We start from the raw sequence: 18,536 nt of genomic DNA on the forward strand, positions 1-18,536 counted from the left end.
ACTCCTTTCCACAACGAGCGGCCCGCCATATGGAACAAGGCATCCATACGCATGCATCCGTCGGATTGCGATCCTGATCCTCGAGGGACTACTGAACTGGAAGAATGGTTAATGCGAACGCCAGGCTTGACCTGAGTATATATACAGTCACCTGTGCCCTCATACCCGAGAGAGGCCACGAAACTTTCGCTCCTCAACCTGCACACGACGACCATGATGACAGGCACATACGCAAACCCCATCTTGGTAGATTGTGGTGAAACTCGCGACGCGATTTGCGCCGGCCAACCGTATCACGATCCCTCAGTCTCCGGATCCCGCATTCTGCGCGTGCGCCGGCAAAAAACGGTGTATCGTCTTTGTGATCTCTTTCGTTGCGCAAATTATGGCATTGGCCGTGGAGATCCACGAGGTCGGCCTCGGGGGCGGCATTCGCGTTCAGGCCCAACAAAGGCAAGAAAGGCACGCCATGGTGGCCTCAGCGCAACGCCGGTACCGTTCGAAGAAGTTTCGTGCAACAAGATCACCAGACTTGCTAGGCGTAAGCTGGCGCGCCCTCCCTTGCTCGACGAGGTAGCTTGCTGCGGCTGCACCGAAGACGAAGGCTGCGCAGAGTCGTGCCAGAATCGCGAGATGTGCTATGACTGCGACGAAACCAATTGCCGGATCGGACCGCGCTGCTGCACCAATCGCCTGGCCACCAAGATTGAGGCCCGGTGCAAGGTGCTTCCGGCGGGCGACAGAGGCGCAGGGCTCTTCGCCGACGAAGCAATACGTCCCAACCGATTCGTGGCACAGTACACCGGCGAGGTCATCCCGGTGGAGGAGTGCCTGGAGCGCTACTGCTCAATATACAGCGGCCGCCAGGTTAGTCGCCGTCGCCGGATCTAACTAGCCAACTAGGGAAAGCTGACAAGCCACAACGCGACAGGTGCATTACGTAATGTCCCTGGGTATGGGCCTTGCCTGCGACGCGACCAGCATCGGGGGCAAGGCTCGCTTTATCAACCACCACTGCGACCCCAACTGTGTCGTGCGAAAGCAGGAGGTTTCGGGGATGCCGTGCTTACTCATCTTCGCGAAGCGGCACGTGGAAGCTGGCGAGGAGCTCACCCTGGACTACAGGTTTGACACGTTGCCAGGGGCCACCAAGCAGCCTTGCCGCTGCGGCGCAGGACGATGTCGCGGCTTTCTGGAAGGGTGATCGCGGCATCACAAACATGGCAGATGCAAGCACAGAATGAAACGGCAGGATCATAGTTAATCTCGTATATACTATCTCCCTTGCTCTCGAATCCCCGAAACTAGCACGCAAAACTCAACCGAAGATCGTGCCCTGTACCTGTGCAGCTCAGCCTGACGTGTGAGCTGCCAATGTGCGTCCAAATGACGGCCGCGAGCTCCGCCTCGAGTGCCTGGAAGCAATTGGAATGGGAAGAAGGCCCCGGGTATTGCTTCAGGGGAACGCCGGCCTCGAACTCGTTTCTGGATCGCTTGGGGGGGCGCTCGCCGAGGTCCGGGTAGGGCGTCGAGGCGCCCTGCGAGGTCGCCTGGATTCCGGTCCAGTCGTCTTGCGCCGGCGCTGCTTCGCCAGTCGTCCTGGGCGCGGTAATTGTAGTGGCGGGGTCCCAGGAACCTGTCGCGGTAGCTGGACCAGGACTTGTGCGTTCACGGCTTCCAGGATCGGACAGCTGATATTCTAGCCGTAGGGATCTTTCAGAACTCGTCGCAGCATCGGGGCATTCCACGGTGCCATCAGCGTGAACACCAATCTTCTCAGCTTCTTGGCAAGAAAAGCTACCCGGATACGGGCAGCACGCGCAATGACCAGGCTGATCAGGAGTGGATGGCATTTTATGATTTTGCGAAGCAAAGAGCCGCGCGGTGGTACTGGAGGATGATGAGGTGCGGTTCAGGAAGGCTGGACTTCGATACACGGAACACGGAATGTCTCGTTTGTAGTGCTGCTAGAATAATCCAGGCAAGCAAGACTCACCTACATCCCCCGTGGCCACTTTCCCTACTTAAACTGATGAGCTATTCACAAACTACCGCCGATGATAGTCGCCATTGGGGTGTCGACAGCTGCTTGGCCGGCCAGGCCTTGCTGCCATGCGAGCGGGCATTGGTGCCGGGTAGTTCAAGCTGCACAGCCGGCGCCCGCAACAATTTTTTTTTTTTCCGCCATAGTGGCCATTTACAGCTGAGTGACGGCAGGGGATCTTCAACGCCAAACCTTGCCCCCTCGCTCCTTGGCTTCCACGCCCCCCTTTTTATAGTCACCCCACCCAAAAGAGAACAATTTGGATGCTGGCTTGACGCCTGGAGGTGTCTGCACAGATATATCCACCCCTCTACAATGCAGAAGCCAAAATGACCTGCGCAGCCGCAAGGAGCGTCAGCAGTGTTTCGTGCCTGGATGCTGATGGATTCCCGTGTCCACTAGCGAGGCTGCGAAGCTGTGGCGGCTTGACACGCTCGCTCGGACGGACCAAAACGACGCGGGGCGGTCATGCCATCTCCGCGAAGCCATCGTCGAGATGAATGTACTATGTTCGAGCATGACTCCGCAGCACCACCCCGAGAAGGCCGCTATCTAGTCTCGGTTGGTTATCAGAGCTCAGCACGGCCACTTGTTGCTGCAGCAAGGTGAAGGGCAGGAGGGGCGCAAGTAGGCACGAGTGTACCGGCACTGCTGGTGACACGCGGCACACCTCGGCGGTCTGCTCACCGCGGCTCGTGGCACTTTTAGGGATCGGTTATGCCGACCGACGCGGGAGTCGTGGCTGCACAGGAGCACGGGTTGGACGCGACGACGAGCTGGATCATCCTGCTTGATGCATGCCGCCGATTTCTAGTTTACTTCACCAGGCACAGGCGGCGGTTTATTTATTTCGGCAGCATCGGAGCCGGGATGGCATCTCCTCGGCAGAGCAACATAGATCGCCGACGCGAGAGAGACATCTGCCGTCAAGCACTATCGCGGCACATAGGTGAGACCGTCTCCGCTACAGTCAACTGCAGCCTGCTGAACATGAGTGGGCGAGCGGCTGGGTATCGCAGTCAGCCCTTCCGAGGTGCGACTGAGCCCTCGGCCTCGGGATGGCTATGGCTGGAAGCCGTGTCCCGGGCACGAGAGCGGTTTCTCCCTGCTGCTTGCCAAAAATCTGAGCGACCACTCGATCCGCACCTACCGATTCCTCTCGCGACAGGTGGGAAACACGTTCGAGGCGGTTCCTGCAGAGGTGAGTGCGGAAGACGTCAGCCTCACAGCACTGGTAAGAGGATGTCTTGTGTGCAATGACTCCCGGGCGCTGACTGGTTTCCCCGACCGCGCGGCCATCCGCGGGATTCTCTGCCGAGATCGACCGGCTTCACCAGGAAAACGCTGCTCTTTCCAGGCGTGTCCAGCAATTGTCGGACGATTTGCAGAATGAGATTGAAAACAAGCTCTGTGCTGAAAAGGAGAACGAGGAGCTGCGTCAAAGTCTTCAGGTCGCCGAGGGCAATTTGAGCGAGCACGTCGAGAAAGCACGGCGTTGCCAAGCGTCGCTGTTGGGATGCTGCGATGAGCTAGACAGGAGTGTTCCCATCCTGGCCGAGCTTCGTCGGATCGCTGTAGAAGGGGCGGCGCTATAGACGTGTGGAAAGGGGCCCTCGGCTGCGGATACCGTGACTTAGCTGGCCGTCGATCTCTTCCCTGATCAAGCAAGCTGCTCACCCTTTTTTTAGAACTCCCGGATTAATCTGAATATGATCAAAATACCAAAACAACCACCACCGCCTCGCAATCGTGATGATTTTGCACCTATGCTGGCTCAGCAGTGCTATGAAGGTGGTCGACGTGGCACCACCTTGCTCTGCAGGAGCAGGTGAGACAACGCAGGTAGATGCGTCTGTCAGGAGCGCGCGATGCTCGATCCAAGACTACACATGCTGCTCTGTGATTTCACAGTACTGCACAACCTGTGAATGGCACGCACAGCGTTCACAGGAGGGCGCTGACAGCGGACCAGACCAGTACTCAGCTGGTTGCTTGCGCGGTCGGTCTCAACGGCGTCGGCGGCGAAAGAAGAAGAACTTTGCACAAAACGGCGAGTCATAATTACATGTCAGAAGAAGGGTCTCGTTTGGCATCGCCAAGTTACTCCCAAAACGGTTTCTACGGTATAATGCATGACGATTTTGACAACAACTATGAACCCGAGGTCAAGAAAGTGAAAGGACTTTGATGCCTATCTGCAATTGTTGACGAAATCAGATTGTCTACGGGGAAAATGTCGCACCGTTATCGCATCACTGCCTGCCTTTCCAGCATCATTGTGGAAACAACCCATACTGCTCGACAGTAGCCTCGCTGGCATCAGGGCAGTGAACTGCCTTCGCTCGGAAGATCACTGGTGGAGGTGCCAATACACGTATACGTGGCACCCATTTTCCGCCGTAGAACACATTATGCCATACGTACTCGAAGACGCAGCCGCTGTTGGCGTCGCTCAGCTTCGTGTTCAACAGCCCTCGGGAGCCCGCACGTAGTCCGCGCTGGGTCCTGCGAGGGTTGCGGCCCTCGTCGTATCGAATTGTGAGCAACACGGAATGGCCATCTCTGCCGGCAGATCTCGATTTGGCCGGCGAGCCCGCCTCGGTCCCGGCAGACGTTCGGCAGGATCCGAACTACGGCTCTATGGCTTCCGCCTTTCTTTTCTTCTCCCGGCCGTGGTCGCACATGTCTTCCGGCTGCTCCGGGCACTGGACATACCGATAAAGCGCCGATATCACCTGCCCGCGCTCAGCGTTGGACGCCGCTAGTAGCTGCGCATGCTTCTGCGCCTCTACCAGGGTCAAGTCTTGCATGGAGATGTGCCTGGTCTTCTCGACCAATGCATCCTTTAACAGATCCGTTTCTCGTTCCAGGACCTCCTTCTCCATGGCGGACTCGTCCACCTGCTCGCGGAGCTCCAGGATCGATCGATGCAACGACTCGTTCTGCTTCTGTTCCTGGTCCAGCTTGAGCTCCAATGCCTGGTACAACTCGTGCAGACGAATGATCTCGGAGGCAGCATCCATGCTTGACCGATCAGTCAGGGTGCCTGGATGAGATGAGGGGCAGGGCGGGTTAATGTAGCCATCCGTCCGCCCCGCACCACCCTCAAAAGTTGCTGCGCAGCACAAAGTGCCTCCGGTGTGCCTTGAAATGTGATGGGGTCACATTGCGTCCGTTGCAAGTAGCAATATATTGACCAGAGACGCCCGCCCTCGCCTAGTTCTTGCCGGTGGCTACCAAAACGGATCAAGCAAAACTAAGTACACTGACGCCGTCTGTGAATCCGAACGGCCGAGGTGTAGGCACGAAACTGACCGACCGAGACCAGCATGCTCCCCCTCGACAAGCTGGACAAGCATCGGCAGCTTGAGACGGTGACTCTCAGGTACGAGCATGCCCGCGAAATAGTGTCTTACGAATGGTCGGCCAGGGATGGAAAGCCTTCCGACTGCTGGATGACGAAAGAGGGCCACGTATACCTGCCAGCCGGCCTCGCGTCGCTGTTGCTGACAGAGCTCTTCCACCACGAGGTCGTGTGGTCTCCCAGAGAACAGAAAATCCGGTACATCAGAATCAAGCAGTCCAAGGATGGGGACAGCCGCGGGGCCGGGAAGATGGTGATCATCGTCGACGGCAAGGCGGCTTTGGCTGGTGAGGAGCACCAGCTGGTCATGGCATGATTGTGGACCCTAGAACGTTTGTATCTCTATGTCAATACATTGAGGCGCTTGCTCCTGAGATTAAAAGAATATTTGGCGTGCGATTCGCGAGAAAGCAATTACGTCCTGTAAGGGTTTCGGGTGTCGGGGTAGGGCGGTGAGGTACGCGAAACATTCACAAGTCTGGAATGCGCCCATGTAAGTAAATACTGTAGTATTGAATTTATAGCATGTACAGCGCGAGCTGGGAACGAGGCGCGCATAGTAAGCGAAAGCAACAACGCATCGTCTCAGACCATATCAGCCCCCGGCCGGCCAGCCCAGCTGCTAATTTCCGCCACCGTATGTTTTCATGCGTCAAAGACCGCAAATATATCATCAAAAGGATCGATTGGGCTAGCAGAAGCCGCCTGGCAGGAGTGATCAGTTCTTCCTCGGTCACGATCGTGTGATGCGGAGACAGCAACAGATGTACCGTCGACACGAGACAAGTCGACGAGAGTTGGATCACATGTCCCGTTGGCTGTGTCACTCCCCTCGACCGTGGCGGAGTTGGAGTTGAACGACTGCGGTGCTGCGTTCATTGGAATAGGTGATCAAGTCGATATGTAATGGGGCGCATCCGTGGCCTTGACTGCAAGGAACGGCGTAATTATACTCGTTCGCTTGGGCGTGGCTCGAAGCAGGATGACATCATCCACGAAGTCTCCGACCAACTTCGGGGCACACCTGATTCCGGTTCTCACTTTCGGTGTAAAGAACAGCCAATTGTGGCGAACATGCTACCGAGTCGACTCCCGCGCGCGGGGTGGCTGAAACTAGCTCGCCTCTATCATTCTGGCTGCAGATGCCTTCTCGTCTATGCTAACATGGACGGAAACGGTCTTCCTCACCAGAATTGAGCCTCTCCCGCGACACTCACCGTCCTCCGCTCGTGGGGCGGCCTCTGCGCAGACAAAACGGCCCTGGCCATAGGGGGGGCGGCCGTCGCTTTCCGCGCCGGTACCGCGGCCCTGCCTTTCGCCGCGGAGGCCGTTCTCGTGGCCGCTTCGCTTAGAACCATCATCCTCTTTGCAGCATCGGAGACACGCAGGGGCCAGGAACGGCAACGACGACACGACGGTCCCAGTGTGGAACTCGATGGCACCCCACACTACCAGCAGGGTTGAGTTTCCGTCCCCGGACTGGATACGTTTGATCTGCGTGTAGCGCAGAACGGAGCACAATGTCGTGAGCAGACCCAAAGCGAACGAGCCCGCCAGGCCGATTTTTTTCGCCGGCCGAAGGTTGAGCGTACACAGCACGGGGACGGGCAGAAGCGTGACAACGATATCGGACACGATCGTCAGGACGGCGTAGGCCGTGAAAGAGGCCCCGACGGGCAGACAGCTTCCTGGTATGCGAGGATTCCACGATTTGTCGATCTGCGTCCGGATCGGTCAGTTTGGGCCGCGAGGGGTGTTGCGGGAATCGTTCATACCGGCCTGCACGCGAAGAGCAGCAGCAGGGCGCTGCCCACGTGGCTGCACAAGACGAAAGCCATTGTGGCCCAGACGACGAGCCGGTACAGCCATCTGTCGGTGCCGCGGAGCAAGCGCAGGTAGCTGATCAGCAGTGCAATCTTGAAGAAGCTTATGCCCACCTGGTAGATCGGTCGGCCCGCAAAGTTGACTCTCGTATACATGAGCAGGTTCTGCGGAGGGCGCAGCGAGAGCGGCAAGCCGAGGCCGTATCTGGTTTCTGCAAGCGTCAAACAGTCAGCATGGGAGCCGAAGCGCGCAGGATTCGGCGGTGCACGTGCGGATGATGCAGAGGCTAGAGTACGTCACGGCGAAGAGGAGGGACGAGAAGGACATCCAGTCATCGGCCGCCAGGCTATGACTCCTCCGCCGCAGTTGCAGACGCGCACCAACAACCACCGTGGAGAGAATAGACGTGACAACGCAGATCACGATGATAGTCCTGTACGACGACTTCGCGTCGGTCTCTTCGGTCGCGTTTACGACAAAGACCATAGTGACGAGTGCGGTGTGTTGTTTTACAGATCACTTGGCAGCAGAGCATGTGAGCATCCATGGACCATGAACGACCCTGGGTCAACCCAGATGTATTAGTAGTCGGCGCCTTATCAAAAACCGCACGTCTGCATCGACGGTCAAAACCAGCCACGCGGCACAGCAGGTCCTCGGAGCTGGAGCACACCGCGCTAGTTGTCCTGCGGCAGCGGCGCCGCTCAAACGGGAAAAAGCAGCCCAAACAAGAAACACAGCAGATTGATCGGCCCAAAGAGAAGCATGGGCAGGAAAGAGACTGCGAAGTGACCTGATCATGCTTAGCATCGACAATCCGCAGGGTGCCGCGGCACTCACCGAAGATGATGGGCCGTCTGGTGATGGTTGCCCAGAACTCCTGCGACGTGAGCACGGCGGGCGCGCCGTCCCACTGCCAGGGACCGCGCAGCCTGAATTTGGTGTTGAAGTTTGCTCCCAGCGCCCACACGGCGAGTAGTTTCAGCGACCGGAAGCCGACCACGTCCGTGAGACCAGGTGCCGAGTTCATGTCTAGAGCTAGTTGGTACGCATAGCTCTCGTGATCTACACCACACTCAAGGCGAGCTCCGGGCACGCTCCGCAGCCTGTAGTGCCACTCGTCCTCCGGGCGCAGGGGTCGAGGGATTCGGTGCCTGGCCAGGAGGTGGGCGACCCACAACTGAGCCTGCATCTCCGACAGCGGTGGTATGGCGCCCAGCGACGGACGCACAAAACCGATGAAGCCGACAGACGGGTCATCGCGCTGCCATATCCGTCGAACGTCAGCCGTCTCCGGCGTCGCGTACGGCCGGTCGCTCTGCCGCTCGAAAAACGGGAACTTCTGTTTGTAGCCCGTGCAGAGAACCACCATGTCGGGACGCACTCGACGCTCCTTCATCCTTCCATACTCCGGCCTGCCGTTGTCGACAAAATCCACGAACCCCGACGGCTGGATGCGAAGCGGCCACGGGGCCAGGTCGACGCACCGCCCGTGCGTGTCCGCGACGGGCGTCTGGACCAGGGCAGACCGAAGAGCGTAGCGCCACAATCGGCGCCCTGGCACCTGTGGCCGATAGGGCAAGCTGATGTAGGGGCAGACCTTCATCGACTTGTTGAAAAATACTGGGAGCAGTTAGCGCACTGGTTTTCGCGTGTGGGCACGGCGGCAGGCAGGGGCATCGCTACTCTTCGAAGGATGGTGACGCGCCGAGCTGATCTCGCCAGCCCACTGATCCATCCCCGCCGTCGTCCCCGAGCTCAACCACAGCAGCGCGGCGATGTAGAGCCGATAGTACTCCCAGAGCAGGCCGTCTTTTCGGCGCAGTATGCGGTGGACGTAGGCAGTGTCGAAGAGGTTGGCCCGGCTCACGTCGATCGGAATGCCGGGCTCTGCCGGGTTCGGCACACGACCCAGGATCGGCAGTAGCACAGGCCCGGGATTGCGCTTCCCGGCCGCACGCGTTAGCCAGAACTATGTCATGCAGTGGTACGGAGGACGGTAGCGGACCTTTGGTGCAAAGTGGAAGCCGTCGTTGTGGCAGAGAACGACGCGGTCGACCTCGGGGTGCGTGGCGGCCAGGTACGCGACATCGGCCCCGGTCTCGCCGCTGCCCACCACCATCACCAGCCTGCAGCCGTCGAACTGCTGCCGCGATTTGAACTGCGAAGAATGCATGACCGCCGGCGCGTTTCTTATCCCGCTGATGTCAGGCAGGTTCGGCTCCACGTGCAGCCCGGAACACACGGCCACGGCATCGCAGTCCCATCTCAGCGAGCCTTCATCTGTCCGGTACTCGATGACGTGGCTGTGCCGGCCCCCTCGAGAGACCGAGACCACTCTCGTGCCTAGCTTGATGTGCGGCCACAGTTTGAAGTGGGAGCAGTACCTGCGCAGATAGTCGACGTACTCGGGCGCAGAAAGGAAGTCCTTCGAGCTCTGGTGGCGGAAGTCGGAAAAGCAGGTGAGCTGCTTGGATGAGACGAGCTGTATGCCGTTGTCAGCGCTCCGCCCGCTCGTCAGCCCCTCATCGACCGTGCGACCAACCTCTGCTTCTTCGTAGGCTCGAGCCAAGAATGTGCCCCCCACGTCCCTCTGATACTCGAACAGAACAGCCTCGACTGGTTCGCAGCCGAGTGACTGCTGCGCCTCGCACAGGTACTTCAGGGTAACCAGGCCGGAGGGGCCGCCGCCAATGATGGCAACTTTCATGGTGGTCAGGTCTGCGAAGGTTCTGCCAAGGCACTCCGACGCAGCATTCATGTCCATCACTTCGCAGCGCGCGTGCAGCATCAAATAGGTGGCCGGGGCCGACGCGCCCAAGGTGACGCAATCTGCGTGCAAATTCGTCCGTGTAAGTAGATAATGGACTGTCAGCCAGGTTTCGCCACGCTGATTGGCTGCGGTATGGTCGTACTTGCCTAATTGGGAATTCGGATGAAGCGGGCGGGCCACGAATACCTGCGCCGAAAAAGGCTCCAACGTAGATAGCAGCCGTCCGCGATGGCCTGGTGCACTGCGAGGATAGTTCGGCCCAAGTCCGCGCTCACGTTGGCAGCTTCGCGCAGTGTGTGACCCTCTCTGGTGCTCTGCCATCGTCGCCTTGCGTGCTTCGGGCTGGTCCTTGTTAGCGTGGTAGGGACAGCCTCCAGGACTGGCATACGGGTCGAAATACACAAAGTCACACATCCGTGCAATAGACGCTTCACATGCAAGTTACGTTGATGAACATCAAAGACAACGGTCGTGTGTGAATTGTCTCGCTACCTGCCATTGCGATTTGGGTATTTGATGCAAGCTACCGGTCAACCGTCCCTTCGCGCGCAAGCGGCTCGCTCATCAGCAGTAGTGGCGACATGGCGTCCACCCATGCTGCGATGACAGCGCCGCACTGGTCGTAGTCCAACTCCGTGCTGATCCGAAGCTGGGGCGATGGCTCTTCTGAGGCATTATGGGACTTGTCTGTGAGTCGTCGGCACTGCCGCTGGTGCGCCTGCTTTGGCATGGCCCATGGCATCGTGGCTGAGAGCGATGCGCAGAGGCAAGGTAGCATCCACTCCGATGCTTTCCGTTCAGTACGAGCGAGACTGTGTTGGGCGAAAGGCGAGGTGCGGCGTCCAGCTGCTGGTGATTTATATAGCCCACTCCGCCGCGGCGCGGCGGCCACGGCAGGCTGCTAGCGCTTGTCAGGATCGTAGGCTGGTGGGGGATGCCTGCCACAGGGGCGGGCGTGCGCGGCGGTGCTGCTGTGCGGCAGGTGCTCCGTCAATAGCCCCCGCCAAAATGGTCATCCAGTCCTTGCGCCTGCACAAGCCAGTCGACCGTGAACGGGGACCCGCTGATGCCGTAGGGCCTATTCTCGCCTTCGCAGACCTCGATCGAAAATTTGGTCTGCTTCGTGTCGACGGAGAACGTTACATGTCCGATCACAACACTGTCGTGTCCTCGAGCGTCGCGTCCAAGACAGTCCCGCGGGAGGACCTGGCCGTCGAGACGAAAGCTTGCCCCGCCTCGGTCCAGACCGTCCAGCAGCAGCATCTGCTCTGGTGAGCCTGGGTCGAGGTCACACAGCACGCGACCAGAGCACTTGTACCTACGATTCGCATACATCGGCTCGTCGTCCAACTCGAAGTAAAAGTGCTGCGCCCGTAGGCAGAGGGCAAGGGCATCTATGCTGGGCGACCGTGCTGCACTCTCCTCGGCCCACGACTGTCTCGCTTTCAGGTCGGTGACATCGTCGAGAGCGGGGCGGGGCCCGTCGTGCTCGAAATCGAGGCGGAAAAAGTTCTCTCTGTGGACGGCGTGCTGGCGCACGCGCTCGAACTCTCGATTCGAATCGTTCTGGCTCATGAAGGCACCCAAGACGCGACCAACAGAGGACAGCTTCCATCGGCTCCAGGGCCTCGCCCTCCTGCGCTTCTCCACCCTGCCCCCCGCCGTCCTTACGATGTTGGTCGTGCCGCGCGAGCGGGCTCTGCCAGGCTTCTCCACCCCGGCGCCGCATGACACCAGCAGACCCGGGTCCGGTTTTTCGGGGAACTGCTCCTTCGCAGCCACCAGGGCGAGCGCCGATGGGTTGTTGTACGTCATGCCTCCGTCCTGATAGGCGACGCCGTGGATGGCCTGCGGGGGAAAGTAGCTGCAGTCCACGGTTAGCACTCGGAACCCACGCGGGCGTCGGCACGGCACTCACAACGGCGCCGCGCTGCTCGCGCGTAATCTACAACGACTCAGTTAGCATGCCGCAGCGCAAGACCCGGGCAAGAAACGCACGCTTGCCAAAGCAGAACCCGCTCGGGGGATCCCAGCATACGGAAGTCGGCTGGCGTAGGGTAGGTTAGCGACAATCCCTCCCTCAGCAGCTTTTCGACTCACCGGCTTCGCCGCTGGGGTCTACGGCCCCGCCCTGGTTGGTCGCCACAAAGGTTGCCGTGTCTTCCACCGCTGTCATGGTCATGCCGACCAGCAAGCCATTGGCCGTGGCGGGGGACCGGTCGGTAAGCGTTCTCGACTCTCCGAACTCCGTCTTTAGCCGTGCTTCTAATGGCTTTGGTGAGTACTTGCTGTCCATGAGCAGCGTGAACACGAATCGCCAGAATCGCCGGCCTATTGCCGTCCATCCGAACGGATACATGGACACTTCGCGCTCCTGGAACGCGTCCCGCGCCACGTCCTCGAGCAGCTTGATGCATTCGTCGACGGACTTGCCGACCGCGAGAGCGCACGCAACAATGGCACCTGTATTTTGTTTCGTCAGATGCGCTCAGCGACAACGGCAAGCCACAAACCTGATGAAGTGCCGTATATTATGTCGAAGTGATCTTGGACTGGGTAGGACAAGAGCCCGACCTTGTCTTGCAGTACTTTGAGAGATGCGAGCGGCTTGCCAGCGTTCCCACCGCTGCCATCTACGCAGAGCACTCTAAGCAGGGCCGTTCTCGGCTTGTCGCGTATGCGCAGCCCTCCCTCTATCTCTTCTCCGCAGAGAACGCAGCAAGGCAGGTTCCGACGGCCACCATCGTGGACGGAGAAGTGATTGTAGCAGTCTGCGCATATCCAGTGCTTGCATGGCAGCTCATGCTTCGGCCGCCTCGCCAGGCAGCTAAAGCAAGTAGCAGGGGAGCGAACGCCCCTCCACCTCGTACGAAAAGAGATGAGCTTGTCGGCGTGGTAGAGCAATGCTGAGCGGCGCTGTTCACGAAACTGCGTGAACTGGCTCTCTAGACTCTGGGCCAGCAGGCTCGTCAAGTCAGTCCCGGAGGAGAAAACCAGCTTCCTGCTCTCGTCAGAGGTGGAAGCCAGTCTCTGGCTGGCCAGGTCGATCTCCGCCCGGTACAGCTGGTGGAAAACTTCGGCAATGTCGAAGACTGTGCTGTTAGCGCGGCTCGTTCGGGCAAGAGGGACAACGCACGGTGCATGTTCCGCATGTGATGGTCAAAAATGATGCTGGAGGCAATGACGGGGATTGCGAAGAGCTCCAGCGTCTCTCTTGAGTCGACGCGGTCGAGAAAATCGACCACGCCTGCCTCGAGATACTGGCTTACAGGGCGCCTCATACGCGTCGCCAACGCCAAATCCAGCGGCGCCGGCATGGACGAGACTGAGCTCGACGCACACTCCATCATTCTACAGAGGGTCTGGGCAGAAAACAGGCGTCCTGCCTGCTTACGATGTTTTTGCACGCCGCTCACACTGTTTGACAGTTTTGCACGAAAGTCCTGCCAGTTCGGCGGTTTGTGCGGGGTGCTCCTGGTGCCGAGACCAGCAACGCTGACGTTGGCGAATCGCGTCAGCAAGGAGGACCCTGACCGGCAGATTTTATCGAGATGGTCTCTGAGCTCTTGAACGGTCTGCTTTTCTGACCCGCCACCGGACTCCTCGTTGACGAGGAGCAGCCACGGAAGCGCGGGACTGCCCGAGGGTGGTCCGTCGGCCAGCCACGAGGCGAGATGCCGGGCAACGCTACGAAGGCCGCCGTCAATGTCGTTGACGAATATACACACGACTCCGGCAAACGGGAGAGCAAGCCTACTGATGGTCCAGTCCGCGGCGTGCCCGGCGGTCGCAGCCTGGGCTGCCGGCGGGAGGCGGTGGCGGACCTCTTCGTGGCAGCCCGGCGGGCTGGGCCCTGCTGGGATTTTGTTCTGGAGGAGGCAGTCGGTTTCTACTATGAGCAGAGGTTGCTCTTTCGGGTCTCGGAGAGATCCCGCGACGAGATGGATCTCCCTCTGCGTCCTCGAGGATGGCGCCACAGCTAGATCGCGGAGCGCTGCCACTTTGCTCTTGTTGCCGAGCATGCAGACAAGCTCCATAGCTTCACCGGACAAGGAGCCGCACAACTGCTTTAAAAGCCTTCTCGGTCGATCCGTCACTTGCAGGGCAAATTTATCATCATCTTTTACCAGGCGTGTCCAGAGAGTGTGCTCACAAGGCATCTCGTTCGCGTTGCTGTCGTAGGAGCGCAGGGTGCCACGACACACACCGGATTATATATACCAAACGCATCAGCCAGAAGCGGCGGCGCATGGCATCTCAGCCCATGAGCGTCCGCAAGGATGCCTTTTTGATCTGTTGCGTCTTCGGCTCTGTCGTCGCAGAGTACATAAAGGCCAGGCAGACGCGTGGGCGCAGTGCGGCCGCACATATGGGTATGCCATCTTGTGCACCTCATACCATGAGAATCTACGAATGTGGGAGCTGCGGGAGGCGACGCGTCAAGTGGCTCTACCGCTCCACCATGTCCATCTGTTGGGGAGTCGTCCTACTGAGATTATCCGGAGCGCCACGCGTCGTGGACACTTGCTCCAACTGCCGGTCTCCTCGACGTCGCCGAGAGGTCGTGGAGCAGGTCGTCGAACGGACGGTCACTGAGCGCCGTATCATCTGCCCTCGTTGCGATTCAGCCGCAGACGATTACGCAGTTCCGCCCCCGGAATATTTCGAGCTTCCCTCTGAGTCTCTCGCCCATCACCGCCAAATGTAGGCCGAAGAGGCCAGTCTTAGGTCGCAGACGGCCATCCATCATCTTTTGCGCGCCACTTGGGGCGGGGCTCTACAGCAAGCGAAAAAGCGAGGAACTTCACGAGACAACAGCAAATACAATTCTTTTCCTTCCCCTGCTTACAGTCATGGGCAAATCGGCATTCCTCAAAATCTCCACACATCTGTCGCTAACCTAAGCCTCCAGACACCACTTGGCAGCTCCGCATCATTATTGCGACCGAGAAAAATTGGTGGTAAGGCTATAAAGCGTTTAGATGAGTTTTGCCTTCATTTTAGGGTCGCTTCGAGAAATTTTGTCAGGTTTTTGGTTCGATCGAAGTTGGTTGGAAAACTGAATGCTTTACCAAAACTGGAAGCCCATTTTGCCCATTAGTGTATTAAAATTGCAATCTACCATAAACTGTAATAGAGTTGCCGCTGCTGAACGAGTGCCTGCATCAAGGCAAACCACGCCCATTGTCTGGACGTCTCGCTTTGCTGTGCTTCTTGCTGCTTCGTGTTGTTGTGCTGAACGGGCAAGCTGGTCAAGTTGAGCTCGTCTGTTGAATCCCACGCCAGAGTTGGATCTCCTGTCTCCGGGCCTCCGATATCCCATCCTTGCACGTTCTTTCCAGCGTCAGCTTCCCAGAACACCGTGTCTTCCATACCCGCCATCCCGTTCGGCCAAGACGCTGTGTTCTCCATGTTAACTCTAACACCGACCTCTCCCATTGCATCGGTTTCGCCCGCTGTATCAATCCCTTCCGCCGTACTGGCCTTCTCCTCCGTGTTGGTCCCTCCCACCGTATTGACCTCTCCCGCTGTAATCCCCTCACCCATTGTAGCAGCCTCTTCCACCGTATACTCGTCAAGGCTCGGTTCTCTGCTCTGCGATCTGTCGGCGATAGATGCGGAGCAGGGCGTCTCACCGTCGTCGTCGTCCGGCACGTCGTAGATATCCCGGACGGCCCTGGCGGCTTTTCGCGCACTGCGACGCTGGCCCGGCTTGCTGACCTTGCGAGAGATGGCAGGCGCGCGGGCGGGACGACGGCCACTGACATCTTGCACGACCGGTTGTTGGCCAGTTCTCCGATAGTCGTTCATCTAGAGGGACCCTGTGAGAAACAGCCTCTGCACGGGTTCTTTGATGCTTACTAGCGAGCTGATGTCTGGGAATGACTTGCCCGTGGGACAGTGCATCGCAATGTGCCAAAACCCATGCGTTGGATCTTCGTACAGCGTAAGCGTGCGTATCCTGGCAATCTCCCCCAGCTGCTTTGTTTTGTCCTTCAGGCTGGGGCCGCGTTTTCGTGCCGCCTCTTTTTCTTTCTTCGAGTGGCCAGTGAGGAAGGCTTTGGCAGTCATGGCACCGACGCAGAAAGACGATCGAGCAGCGTGTGCAGAAACGGCTTCGTTTAGATACATATATCGCAAAGTACAGCAGGTCGGCACTTTGTTGCTGCCCTTGCGCAACGGACGCGCTCGGGTGCAGCCACAGAAAAGGGCCACAAGTGCACCTTGGGCCCTATGCAGCCCCCACGCCTTGTCGCCCTTCCATGTACGCACGATCTGGCTGATATCGGACCCATCTTACCCGCAGGGTACAGAGGACACCCCTCCCCGGATCAGCGTTGGCCATGGAGGCGTGCGAAGACTGCTTCTCTGGCAATCTATGGACATGCCGGTATGTGGGCCAGGGACACACTTCACTTTGTTTATTACGCTCGGTGGCAATTTGCCAATAGCGCTCACTAGCCTAGGGTACTTGACACGCCCAAAATGAGTCTTTGCCTGCTTCAAGCCCATGAGCGATCATTCTCCCTTGCGTGCTTCCATTCTTGTTTCTTCCCTGGTAGCAGAGTGTTCTCGTGCGGTGCTTGTGAACGTCGTTTCAGGCGTCACTCTTTTGCTACTTTGCTTTTGAAAATTTGGTGGATCTCCATCTGGCCAGTAGGGTTATTTGATGCCCTGCACCATTTTTTTCCGCGGGCATGAATGAGACTACTTACACTAGAGCTATTATTGTACATGGGCAGAGACTGATTGAATGCCGTATTTCTGGGCAGGAAAAAGCTTAGGATAGAAAAGAGATTTCTACTCCTTCGCCGAAAGTAATTTCGTCGTAACAGAGCAACATCTGGTGCATATATGGCAGACTAACGGCTGAGTTTAGTCGGACTTGAAGAGCTCCGGGTTGCTGGTGGGCATCCGGTGGCGCTACGTCACAGGCTAGAATGGCTGCCACTACTGTATTATTCGTGTTAACTAAAAAGTGTGACTTTTTTTTTTGCCCTTCTCTGTAGTTCTCGAAACTTTTTCACAGTCGTGAAGGGGGGGTGGGGGGTGTGCATTGGTGGGCAGCTCGGTTGCTCTGCGCTGTTTCCCGCGTGGTATCGGCGGAAGAAAGCCATCACGGTGATCGTCGGAGCAAGAAATGCCTACGCCTATACTAACTACACTGGGCTGGTGTGGAAGGCGAGCGGCTTCTTGCTTCGCTTGCAACACCGGGCAGCGACTGTCGGACGCGTCGCTCGCGAGAGCTGGTGACTCGCAATCTGTTCAGTGTAAAACGGCGGCTGATGCCGCGCGTGAAGAGTTCTGTTTTTTTTCTTCATCTTTCGGAATGCGACAGCATCGCTCCCCACCCGGAAATCTCGCGCAATGACGGGGAAGCTGGGCAGCCCTGAAATGACGAGCTAGCTACTGAGTCCGCCGGCGCCCAAGAACGCTCTGCACGGCGGTGAGTTCCCACCCAGGTAGGTGACAGCGGCCCTTGTCCCATCCAGAGTTGGCGCCTCGCCGCAGGTTGTAGCCGTCACATGTGCCTCAAGCAACGCGCTCCGCCCGTCGTGGTACCATGCCAGCCGCAAGGTGCTGAGCCAGATTAGGTAGGTGTTACGGGAGCCACAAAGAAGATCGGCAGGAAAGATTTCATTAAGAACTAGTCAGGACGTGGGCAAAAATACGGCTGTAAGGCAACGCCGTGCTTTCATGCGCCACCCAATGCGGCCTCGTAAGAAGAATTCTACTCCTGCCCGTTAGGTACCAACTTGCTGACAGCCGTTGTTGGCAGTGGCCGCCAACAACGGCAACCCTGCAAGGGACTAGCAGCCAAGCACACCTCTCCTCGGCTTCTATCGTCTAAGCTCTCGGGGCCGCTGCACGCGTCGAAGGCTGTCAAGTCCCGCCTTGAGGTGTCTCGTCCTTCTTCCACTGCTCGTTGAAGCGCTCTAGGAGGCCATTGAACTCAGACACAACCGCGCTGAGGCTGTCCGACATACGGAGGATCATAGCGGTGTTCTCCAGTAGGCCCTCGAAAAAGTTGACCTGTTTCCTCAAGTGGCCGTTTTCTCGCATTAGCTTCTCCAGACGTGCCTCCACTGTCGTTGAACTCGCTGCGGGGCGTTCGAGGCGTTCGGGGCGTTCGGGGCGTTCAGGGCGTTCAGGGCGTTCAGGGCGGTTCTCGCCCGAGGTGGCCGTCGTCACCTCGTCTCTGACACTATGCCACATTGCTGCTGTCCTTGGGCTGTCAAAGAGCTTAGGCTGTATTGTATTCATATTTGTGTGGCATTAGAATGTCTTGCGACCGAGGTCAGTTTTCGCTGCGACAGACGCCGTGGGAGACGTCGAATTCGTTCCACTGCAGCATCGTCCCATCCGGCTGCAGCATTGTCCCATCCTAGCTGCAGCTTGACAGGGGCTCCCTGTCGTAGATGAGGAAGTGGGAGCGTGTTTCCGCTGCGAGGCGTCCATCGCTGTTGCGGATCGTGTGTATATAGAACTGTCCGATCGCAACAACGGGCAACGTTGAGAAGCATCAACTT

General features: G+C 58.3%; 11 protein-coding genes across 11 annotated transcripts; 3 read left to right on the forward strand and 8 right to left on the reverse strand.

Annotated features, from left to right (window-relative positions):
- Positions 1-385: 385 nt before the first annotated feature.
- On the forward strand, positions 386-1,204 carry V2A60_002361 (uncharacterized protein; the record flags this gene model as incomplete). Its single annotated transcript, XM_083253712.1, has 3 exons — positions 386-541; positions 625-867; positions 932-1,204. 3 exons carry the CDS (start codon positions 386-388, stop codon positions 1,202-1,204), a joined length of 672 nt encoding a protein of 223 aa, XP_083109838.1.
- Positions 1,205-1,304: 100 nt separating this feature from the next.
- On the reverse strand, positions 1,305-1,853 carry V2A60_002362 (uncharacterized protein; the record flags this gene model as incomplete). The annotated part of the gene is made up of 1 exon (XM_083253713.1): positions 1,305-1,853. The coding sequence occupies one exon, from the start codon at positions 1,851-1,853 to the stop codon at positions 1,305-1,307; it is 549 nt and encodes a 182-aa protein (XP_083109839.1).
- A 1,061-nt stretch (positions 1,854-2,914) lies between these two features.
- Positions 2,915-3,639, forward strand: V2A60_002363 (uncharacterized protein; the record flags this gene model as incomplete). Its single annotated transcript, XM_083253714.1, has 3 exons — positions 2,915-2,993; positions 3,040-3,278; positions 3,382-3,639. 3 exons carry the CDS (start codon positions 2,915-2,917, stop codon positions 3,637-3,639), a joined length of 576 nt encoding a protein of 191 aa, XP_083109840.1.
- Positions 3,640-4,317: 678 nt separating this feature from the next.
- Positions 4,318-5,067, reverse strand: V2A60_002364 (uncharacterized protein; the record flags this gene model as incomplete). Its single annotated transcript, XM_083253715.1, has 2 exons — positions 4,318-4,606; positions 4,760-5,067. The coding sequence occupies 2 exons, from the start codon at positions 5,065-5,067 to the stop codon at positions 4,318-4,320; spliced, it is 597 nt and encodes a 198-aa protein (XP_083109841.1).
- Positions 5,068-5,373: 306 nt separating this feature from the next.
- On the forward strand, positions 5,374-5,724 carry V2A60_002365 (uncharacterized protein; the record flags this gene model as incomplete). Its single annotated transcript, XM_083253716.1, has 1 exon — positions 5,374-5,724. The coding sequence occupies one exon, from the start codon at positions 5,374-5,376 to the stop codon at positions 5,722-5,724; it is 351 nt and encodes a 116-aa protein (XP_083109842.1).
- A 329-nt stretch (positions 5,725-6,053) lies between these two features.
- V2A60_002366 (uncharacterized protein) lies at positions 6,054-7,718 on the reverse strand (the record flags this gene model as incomplete). Its single annotated transcript, XM_083253717.1, has 4 exons — positions 6,054-6,277; positions 6,626-7,127; positions 7,184-7,443; positions 7,505-7,718. 4 exons carry the CDS (start codon positions 7,716-7,718, stop codon positions 6,054-6,056), a joined length of 1,200 nt encoding a protein of 399 aa, XP_083109843.1.
- A 218-nt stretch (positions 7,719-7,936) lies between these two features.
- Positions 7,937-9,942, reverse strand: V2A60_002367 (uncharacterized protein; the record flags this gene model as incomplete). The annotated part of the gene is made up of 4 exons (XM_083253718.1): positions 7,937-8,025; positions 8,073-8,855; positions 8,919-9,177; positions 9,241-9,942. 4 exons carry the CDS (start codon positions 9,940-9,942, stop codon positions 7,937-7,939), a joined length of 1,833 nt encoding a protein of 610 aa, XP_083109844.1.
- A 586-nt stretch (positions 9,943-10,528) lies between these two features.
- On the reverse strand, positions 10,529-10,747 carry V2A60_002368 (uncharacterized protein; the record flags this gene model as incomplete). The annotated part of the gene is made up of 1 exon (XM_083253719.1): positions 10,529-10,747. The coding sequence occupies one exon, from the start codon at positions 10,745-10,747 to the stop codon at positions 10,529-10,531; it is 219 nt and encodes a 72-aa protein (XP_083109845.1).
- Positions 10,748-10,995: 248 nt separating this feature from the next.
- On the reverse strand, positions 10,996-14,042 carry V2A60_002369 (uncharacterized protein; the record flags this gene model as incomplete). Its single annotated transcript, XM_083253720.1, has 6 exons — positions 10,996-11,869; positions 11,924-11,950; positions 12,004-12,052; positions 12,106-12,468; positions 12,876-13,097; positions 13,142-14,042. 6 exons carry the CDS (start codon positions 14,040-14,042, stop codon positions 10,996-10,998), a joined length of 2,436 nt encoding a protein of 811 aa, XP_083109846.1.
- A 1,081-nt stretch (positions 14,043-15,123) lies between these two features.
- Positions 15,124-16,077, reverse strand: V2A60_002370 (uncharacterized protein; the record flags this gene model as incomplete). Its single annotated transcript, XM_083253721.1, has 2 exons — positions 15,124-15,816; positions 15,868-16,077. 2 exons carry the CDS (start codon positions 16,075-16,077, stop codon positions 15,124-15,126), a joined length of 903 nt encoding a protein of 300 aa, XP_083109847.1.
- Positions 16,078-17,889: 1,812 nt separating this feature from the next.
- On the reverse strand, positions 17,890-18,222 carry V2A60_002371 (uncharacterized protein; the record flags this gene model as incomplete). Its single annotated transcript, XM_083253722.1, has 1 exon — positions 17,890-18,222. The coding sequence occupies one exon, from the start codon at positions 18,220-18,222 to the stop codon at positions 17,890-17,892; it is 333 nt and encodes a 110-aa protein (XP_083109848.1).
- Positions 18,223-18,536: the final 314 nt, after the last annotated feature.

Source organism: Cordyceps javanica, chromosome 1 (genome assembly GCF_051103115.1).
Source record: "Cordyceps javanica chromosome 1, complete sequence".
NCBI lineage: Eukaryota > Fungi > Ascomycota > Sordariomycetes > Hypocreales > Cordycipitaceae > Cordyceps > Cordyceps javanica.